Below are 8,953 nucleotides of genomic sequence, written 5' to 3' on the forward strand. Positions count from 1 at the left end.
TTGTTGAGACTCACCAAAGTTATTTCTCCTCCCAGACACTTGTGGGGTGGTCGGGCACTTGCAGGCAATGCCATGATAGCCTGGCTGGTCTCTTCCAGCCTTTCTGCTCTTGCACACAGCTAGCCAAATGTTCAGGCATACTTTAGATATCAAGGTTGCTATTCTGCTCCTGTACAGGAAGGACAATAGATACCTATCCACAATATAGACCCTCTCAGATCACAAACATAGGATCTCTTGTTTCTCTGGGCTTCGTCTGTGTGTGATGACTGAGCGAGCGGGCGAGCCTGTGGCTGTGTTGCTCTGACAGGCACCTGGGTGCTGCCACTCTCCTGTGAAGCCATAGGAAGTGTTTCATGATTCAAGATAAGAAAGACCTTCACTTCCTCCTTCTGTGCTCGTAGGGCTGAGCTGCTGCCGAGGCTGCAACATCCACCCCGACAGCCTGCTTGCAAAATGGACCAGGAAACCGTGGGAAGCGTTGTCCTGCTCGCCATTGTCACCTTGATAAGTGTTGTCCAGAATGGTAAGACAAAAATAAGCATTTATTTAAAGGCTAAAAGGGAGCTGGGAAGAGTTCGGGATGATGTATGCTGATCTGATCTTTGGCTAGATAACCTCTGGTTGTAAGTGTGCCTAGGCATGACTTTGGCTTTGGAAATTATTTTCAAAGCATGTGATTTTGCATGCCATTGTCGCAGTGTCTTGGCAGTGACATGGTCCTACTCTGTGCTATTCTAGAGTGAATTTGTTGTACATATGCCAGCTAATGAAAGGACTAATATACTGGGGTACCCTGTGAAAATATGTATTTTGATTTGAGGACCGAGACCTCCTTTCCTGGCTGAAGCCCCTGATGTGGGCCGCCAAGGCTGCTCTCCAGCTGGAACCCCGCCGCCATGGGCAGGGGCCAGGGCCCCGGGGCGCTGCGGTGGCTCAGACCTTTGCACAGAGTTTGGTCAATGGGGCAAAACTCCGTCAACTCATTGCAGGATTCTGTTTGGGTTATTTGTGGACAGGCAGATCTCCTGTATTCCCACATGTCCACATCCTACAGTCCAACTAATCTCAATTAACTGCGGTCCTAAGAACACTGCGCATTTCCTGCAAGGGAGAAGTTTCCATTTTTAGCTCTTATTCAGACCTCTGTAGTCTCAACTGTTCTTCAGCATTTTTTAAATAATACAACAAGTTTCAAATTTCTCTCTTGTGCAAATCTGATTTCAACTTGATCATAATCTCTTACAAATACTTAATCACTTTAGCAGGAAATTCTGCCCAGAGTACTGAGAAGGGAGTGAGTTTTGCCCCAGCTGCACTGATATTACCCAGGTTCAAGAAGAGTCAGAAGTGGGATGAGGGGCTGATGCAAATGCTGAAAATCTCCTGTGAAGGCTTCTTGGTACGAATGGGAGATTCCCACTGAGTGCAAAGTCCACATTTGGTCCTAGGAAATGGGCTGTTCTTGGGCTGCTGCAGAGAGGGGAAGTGGTGGGAGCCTCAACACAAGCCTGGCTGCAAGGGAGAAAAAAAAAAAAAAAAAGATGCAGACTGGTTTAGTTTCGACATAGACACTAAATGCCACATCGTTTACCCCAATACTGTTTTCTGGTAAATGCACAGCATGTGACATTACCAGAATATGGCACATTGAGATCACAGCACATACTGCAATTGAATGTGTCAAATATATATTTCTTGCTATTTAAACAAATGGCTTTATATTCAGGGTTTTCTCCTCTGACTCTGAAACTTGGGCATTTGCCTTCCAGCCTGACACACGCTTTTATCTCATGGAAATTTGTCTGTGAGATTATTGACCCAACTGCTGCAAGCAGGCAGCACGATGCTTGGCAGAGAACTTAGCATGCCAAGCACGAGTGGCACACAGCCCTAAGCCATGATTTCAGACCTTGCATCATCTGTTTTCCTTCTCCCAGGATTTCTGTCTAGAAAGACCATACTGACATGCAGTTCTGCAATGAATGCAATAATTAAGGCAGTAGAAATGCTTGTCAAGGGACATCAGTTGTACTGAACTCTTGCTATGGCTCTGGTTCAGCAAAGCACTTGGGCTTCAGCTTAACTGTCTTTAAGTACATGAAGTCAATATGATGCAAATTCGGGTTTGTATGCTTTTCTGCATCTGGTGCAGGATTAGAAAATAGTCTGGGTGAATGCTGTTATTCCTGAAGCTGGAGGTGGGCTGTGGTGCTGCCCCAGTCTGATGTCTATTTACTGCCACTTTCTTCAGGTTGGGAATCTCCATATCCCACAGAATGACTCTTGCGGCCGGATGCCACTGAGTCATGCCTTTAGCTTTAGGTTTTGGTTTTGCATCAGAAAGATGTTGCAATTCATCAGCTTTCAGGATTCACCAGCTTTTACTCCTCAGTATCTCTGAAGTGAGACAAAGCCTGTTCCTCATCCACAGTGTGGGTGTACATGATAACCCTACCGTGCCTTTGCCCTACTGTCCAGTCCTTTGGCCCAGGATCCATACACCGTATCAGAGACGGCAAAAGCTTCCAGGACAGATGCCTGGAACTCCACAGCCAGATCCTTCCCTGGAGACCCAGCACCCCCAGGCCTGCCCAGCTCTCATCCTAGATGCTGTGCACCTGGAGTGTCACCACTGGCACTTCCAAGCTCTTGTCCTTGGTTACAGCTGTCATGTTGGACATGTCTGTGTTCAGCCTGATGGCTCTCAGCATCGCAGAGCCTCTCTGCAGTGGCTTGCTGGCATTTGGGAAGTGGCAGCACCTGCTGCAGTGGTGAGATTTATATATATATGTATATACAGCTTACTCTCGGCTTTCTCTGAAGCTGTGGCATCTTCTAGTAATTTCACATACATGCTAAAAGGAAGAGAGAAGGTATTGTGCATATCCCGGTGAGCCCATGCAGTCCCAGACCTGCAGGAAGTGGTTTCTCATCACTGCAGCTTTGCACTGGACAAAACAATGCCGTTCAACCTAGTCCTCTTCAACTAGGTCCTCCTAGACCCTCTGAGCAGGTTAATAACCCCATGCCAAAGGCTGGGGTGGTGGGCAGGTGGAGATGCTGAGAGCTTGCAGTGCCTGTGCCACTGGATGGTGTTGGCTCCGGGTCCCCCAGGGCCAGGTCCTCCAGGAGCCAACCAGTGCTCCGTGCTGGTGGCAGTGGGAGGGTCTGTAGCTTGGCTCAGGGTGGGGACGCTGGCTTAAAGCACTGTGGGTTTTCCAGCACTGTGGGTTTTTCCAGAGAAAGAATGTATGTACCTAGGGAATCACTCAGTTTAGGAAAGCAAAAAACTCAGTAGCTTGTAGTGAAGGCAATGGAAGTACAAAGAACATACTTACAGCATCAGTAAGGGGATAAAAGAGGTGACTTCACATTCCAGGGATGAAATCCTGCAGCTTATCAAGTCACATTTCTACTGCTATAATAACATCTTTCCTGATGGGTTATCTTTTATATATAACTTTTGTTAATATTCTAAACCATAGGGTGATTTGGGTACACTGAGATGGGATGCACAACAATACAAAGCTTGCAGCTTGTAGCCTGTTGGGGCTCTGTCTGGTGTATTTAGACACATGATTTAATGGTCTCTGGTTTGGTGTCATCAGATAAAATGTGTTTGTCAAGCATATGACACATTATCTTGAGGTGCTGCGTTTTTGCGACAGCTAGCACCCTAACACAACACTGTTGCTTTAAAGGAGGATACACACAAGATGGGCAGAGCGAGGTCAGCCCTCAGGACCAGGTTTTCAATGGGCCTTTCTGGAAAATAGAGCAGCCCTGCAGGATGTCCCTGGTTTGGCAAATGGGTATCACTAAAAGAGAATAGATTCCCTTGTCTCCCTGCTCTGTTAGAGGCTGAGATCTGAGGTTGGCAGCTCTGACTGGAAAGCTTTGTCCCCACTGAGGGCTCAAAGGGCCGAGTCAGGATTGTACTTCTGCAGCAGAGAGAGGTGCAGGCTGCCAGAAGTGCCGTGTGGGAATGAAGCAGGGCTCAGAGATGAGGGCAGGCTACCAGTCACGTACAGGCATGTGGGGATGTCTGAGGTCACATCGCACTGCACCCTTGTGCAGAGGGTTCGATTATACCTTGGTGACAGATCTAACATGCTGGCCACATCCTGCACCCCTGCACACCCACCTCCTCTCCTGCCATCCAGCCTGGATGCTCATGAGAATAGAGCTGAGCCTACAAAGCCCAGCTTCTGCAATAACTCCAAGTTACATCTCAGGTTGAATACTTTGTGTTTTTTAACAGCTTTTTTTGCTAGCAAAGTGGAGCATGAAAGCAAACACTGCAACGGCAAGGGGTTCCAGCGGCCAGGATCCTCTGCCTTTGACCGCGTCTACACTGCCAAGTGAGTAGGCAAGCTGTGAGGAGCCGGTGATGGCAGAGCGGGGTTTGTCTCTCTCTTCGTTAGGGTTTAATACAAACCCTTTTGGCGTCCAGAGGTGGGCTCCAAATGCCCTCAGATGAAGGCTTTGGCTGCATTCCCTTGCTGTGTGCATTGCGGCTGTGTTCAGACCCATGGTTTTCCAATATGGTGAACCCAGCTCCCTTCTGGACATCACGTACCATACTTATATTGGACTTACAGCCCTGATGAGTACCATGGCCCTTCATTTGGGAACCAGTTCACCCAGCAGTAGCTAATGCTGGAAGCGTGATACCAGCACAGCCAATGTTCCCAAGGGCACTGCATCTCAAAAGGAAAGAGCTGGCAGAGAAGTGCCAGCTTGCTGAGGAGCAGGTTGGTGGCAAAGCTCATACAAACCCCTCAGTTCGGGCAGCTCGGTCAGCACGTGGCTCTCCACTTCTCCACCACACTTGTACCTCTTGTCTTTGACATCCCTTCAGAAAGATCAGAGGGGAAAATTGATTCCAACCCAGGAAAGAAAAGAACATAAAATATTTATTATTACCCGTGAAGTACTGAAAATGTGCTTGAGACTGGATGGAATGTCCAAGTGCTGCCCTTCACAAGTGTGCAACCCCTGCCAAGGGCAGGGTGCTTCCCCCTCAGACAGCATTGCCAACTGGATGAGGCAGCTGGAAACCACTCCTGTTCCCCTGCAAAGACACGTTAACTCTGTGAGATGCTCATGTTTGTGGTGTGATTCTCCTTTTGTTGGTCGCATGCAGCTTTCAATGCCAATAACTTGATTAATATGACTTAATTATGAGAATTTTCCAAGCCAATAAAGCACACGGCATCTATTATACACGTGCCATAATCAAACCTGTTAAGAGGAGGAAAGCAGCTTTCGCAGGTGCCAGGCATGTGTGTGGAACGGTTTGTTTGCCTCATTGGGCAGGACAAAGGCATCCATTATCCGGGGGAGGAAGCAGGGAAGGAGACCGGGGGTGAGGCAGCCGCGGTTTTCAGGCATGGACATGCCAGCCAGCCCCCAGCAGCTGCCTGCTGCGGGCAGCTCAGGGGCCTCCCACCGCTCCGCAGTAAAAACCCACCTGCAATGGTGTTAGCACAGCCCTAATTCACACCCCACCATTCTTTGCTGGTGTAATGTTGATTTTGTGTCTATTTCCCGTGTTCTGACCTCTGTCATATAAATTCCTTCCCAGCCAGAACTGCGGACATGCGTACCCTACGTTTCTCGCTGTGCTTTGGTGCGCTGGCCTTCTCTGCAGCCAAGGTAACACTCATTTAGGGTTTTTTTCCTTTCATCCTTGCACCGCTTTCAGCAAGGGATGGTGGGTGCTTTGGAGGTTACACTTCCAGGGACCAAATCCTCCTGCAGCGGGGGAACCTGTCTCCCCCGTCTGTCCTGCAGCTACATATGCGGTGGCAGCGGCAGCACACTCCTGGCACGGTTTATGCCAACAGATGTGTTCCCAGACATGATTCAGGACAGTCCAGGCCAGGGACAATTCCCATACAGGCATTACAGGTGAGATCCCTGGGTTTTTAGTGGAGGGTTTAGTATTTGGATGCCGGATGCCACATTATTCACCCTCGGGACTCAAAACGGGCTCATTTGACTAAACTGCCAGAGCTGCCAGCCCTTCCCAGTGCTGAGGGCAGCCCAGGAGTATGTACCTGCACTTCTAAATATGATCGCCTTGAATGCAATTTGAGGTTACCTAAAGTTGAGTACTTTCCTGGGGTCTGTGGCTATTCTTTCTGGAAAAGAGAAGTTTCCTGACCAGGAGAAGGGGGCTTTTCCCTGCAGGTCTGGGGAAAACTAGGATTAGTGGGGAAAGCCCCTTTTTTTGTGCTCAGAAATGAGTACAGGACCATAGTGCTGTCCTCTACCTGCTCCTAGACTAGCACATCTATTGGCTGCTGTTTCTTTCCAGTGAAGACAGTGCCTGAGCTGGCACCCTCCTCCCTGAGCCCAGCGTGACCCACACTGGGTTTCTGACAGGGACGAGTGTGTGCTCAGCACTGGGCAAAGCTGTGTGCAGTATTATACCCAAAAAGTTTTCAGAAAAGTCAGAGCGAGGGCAAAGCAAGTGCTTGGTTTCCCATGCAAAGGTCTCCATCCCGATTCCAGAGCTCATCCTGAAACCCAGGGCTGCAGGTTCCCCTTTCCCAGTCTGGCCCAGGCAGCAGGTGAGGACATTAGGTACAGTGACACCTGGGCTGGGGTTTCTAACACCTTGCTTTACCCGTTACCCAGCTCCTGCTGCCTTTGCTGGCCTGATGTACTTGTTTGTGAGGCAGAAGTACTTTGTGGGCTACCTCGGGGAAAGGACTCAGAGGTAAGGACTTGCAGTGCCTCTTTGCAAAATCTGGGATGCAATGGCAGCAGAACCAGATGCTGCCACTTGTACAGGCACAGCTGCCGGCTCATGGTGCTGCTTGTGATGGGTGCTTGCATGGGGTAAGGCAGGAAAGCCCTACTCTTCTGGGTGCATGGGGAGAGCTGTGGGAGACGTGCAGCAGCACTGGGGTCAGGGGAGCTGCAGGAACGGAGCGGCTGCTTCGGCAGCTTCTGCCCACAGCCTCTGCAAACACACAAATTTGCATGTTCGTGCTACTATTTGTGCAAGATCATCCTTTGCTATTAATAAAGCTCATTACACACATGTGGAACAAGGTCATCCCAGCCTGTGATGGCTGAGAAGACATACAAGTCCCTCTGAATAGCCGCTTTAGCAAGCAGCAGCTTACGCTGAGCACGGCAGGCCAAAGCCAGACCCAAATGCATCCTGAAAATGGCATTTCAGACCTTGCAGCTGCCTTGCAATGCCAGACAGAGCAGCAATTTGCCCCCCTGTCTCAGTGCCTGAGGTCTTTCAGCTGGTCTCAACAGCAGACTCCGAAGCCTGAGGACTTCTCCCGTGAGGTGATGTATGTTAATGACTTGCTTTCCACTCTTTCTGTCTCCTCAGCACTCCCGGTTACTTGTTTGGAAAGCGCATCATATTGTTCCTGTTCCTCATGTCCGTGGCTGGAATACTCAACTACTACCTCGTCTTCTTTTTTGGAAGTGACTTTGAAATGCATATAAAAACGATAACCAGCGCGATCTCCCCGTTGCTGCTCATACCCTAGCTCCCTGCAGCACTGAGAGGGTCAGCATGGCTAATGTATCAATACCCAGAAGCAGCTATAATTCAACTGTTTAAGAAATGAACCTGTAACCCTTTTAGATTGCTGTAAATCTCATGCTTGATGGGCTTTGTAGTTTGATTTAACCTTGCTTTTTCCTTCAGGAAAAAGATTTATCGTGAGCACTCAGCGTGCCCAAGGAATGGTAACAACTTCCAGTTAATTCTTTAGAGTTTTTTCTTTAACCTGCAGTTTACAAGCTGATTGCATGACTGGAAGGGGCATTGTATGCTTGCTTCATAACTGCATTGTACTTAGCTTTAGTCCCCAAACACAGGAGCCTCTCAGAATCGTCCCTGACCGATGACTCCTGCAGTTATCCTCATGCACAGGCACAGCCTCTTGCCAGCATCCTGCATGCCCCTGCTCACACAAAGACACGGACCAGCCTCTTCACCTACCATTTCCCTCCCACTTGTTGATGACTGAGCTCCCACTGCTGCAGGAAGATGGCAAATTGGTCCCTGTCTGGTCTTCCTTGATAAATATTCATGTGCGTAATGCTCCTGACACTGATCTCATTTGCACTTCAGCCTTTTTGTTCTCCCAGAGCTGTGGAAAGGGATCTTGCGTAAATGAGAAGCTGGTTTATTGACAGTGGGGTTGGATTTGTTTTGCTTGGCTTTGTTTAATAAAACAGTTTAAAAGGATGAAATTTGTTTGATCCCATCTTCTTTGCCTGCTGCATGATCCTGACGCCCCATGGCTCAGCAGCTGGCCGGTGAGCGCAGCAAGAGGAGCAGTGCCTGGCTCTTTGTGCAAGCTGCTAATTGCCCTGGGCACAGCCTCGCAAGGACGCAAGTTTAACAACTCCCTCTCTATTAGCAAGTTCAATTTTCTTCCTCTGGCACTAACAATGTGCCCCTACAAGTCCGTACCGAGGAGTGGTTTGGTTGGAGAAGCGAACCGAGGTAGACAAATAGGCTGGTGCAATTTTTTAAACATTGCTACCCTATGAGTTCTTAAGCTCTTAAGCCTGTCTGATTACTGAATGCAGGATGGATAAAGCTGTATTTTATGACTCCTTTGGGAGGGACAGAGACTCCTTGCTATGTGAGAAGAGGGTTTGCAGAGTTGTTGGCAAAAGCAAGCACAGAACGCCGCCCGCCTTTGTACCACACCAAGGCTGGTGGGTTTCGTTGCTGCCCGATGGGGCAGAGGTGCTTGTGCACAGCTGCTCTCCTCTGCACCTGTCCATTTGCACTGCTGAAATAACAGATATCGTTTCTCAGTTTTTAATCTTCTGCAGGAATTTTAGATGTGAGAGATTAGTAATAAACCTATGTACTGCACCATGATTAGCTAATAAATGTTCTCACTGGTTAGAATAGGTAATTCAAAAAAACATAACATAACCCTCTAAATTATAG

General features: G+C 48.7%; 1 protein-coding gene across 1 annotated transcript; it reads left to right on the forward strand.

Moving 5' to 3' along the window:
• The first annotated feature begins 294 nt into the window (after nucleotides 1-294).
• Nucleotides 295-8,238, forward strand: ALOX5AP (arachidonate 5-lipoxygenase activating protein). The gene is made up of 5 exons (XM_005446471.4): nucleotides 295-526; nucleotides 4,265-4,364; nucleotides 5,591-5,661; nucleotides 6,649-6,730; nucleotides 7,364-8,238. Exons 1-5 carry the CDS (start codon nucleotides 457-459, stop codon nucleotides 7,524-7,526), a joined length of 486 nt encoding a protein of 161 aa, XP_005446528.1. The 5' UTR covers nucleotides 295-456; the 3' UTR covers nucleotides 7,527-8,238.
• The last annotated feature ends 715 nt before the right edge of the window (nucleotides 8,239-8,953 follow it).

Source organism: Falco cherrug, chromosome 2 (genome assembly GCF_023634085.1).
Source record: "Falco cherrug isolate bFalChe1 chromosome 2, bFalChe1.pri, whole genome shotgun sequence".
NCBI lineage: Eukaryota > Metazoa > Chordata > Aves > Falconiformes > Falconidae > Falco > Falco cherrug.

What these genes read in the sequence shown, in the direction of transcription:
- ALOX5AP (XM_005446471.4), top strand. Translation starts at nt 457, where the DNA reads ATGGACCAGGAAACCGTGGGAAGCGTTGTCCTGCTCGCCATTGTCACC. An exon ending in GATAAGTGTTGTCCAGAATG is followed by an intron (nt 527 to 4,264) that starts GTAAGACAAAAA and finishes GTTTTTTAACAG; the next exon opens with CTTTTTTTGCTAGCAAAGTG. An exon ending in CTCGGGGAAAGGACTCAGAG is followed by an intron (nt 6,731 to 7,363) that starts GTAAGGACTTGC and finishes CTGTCTCCTCAG; the next exon opens with CACTCCCGGTTACTTGTTTG.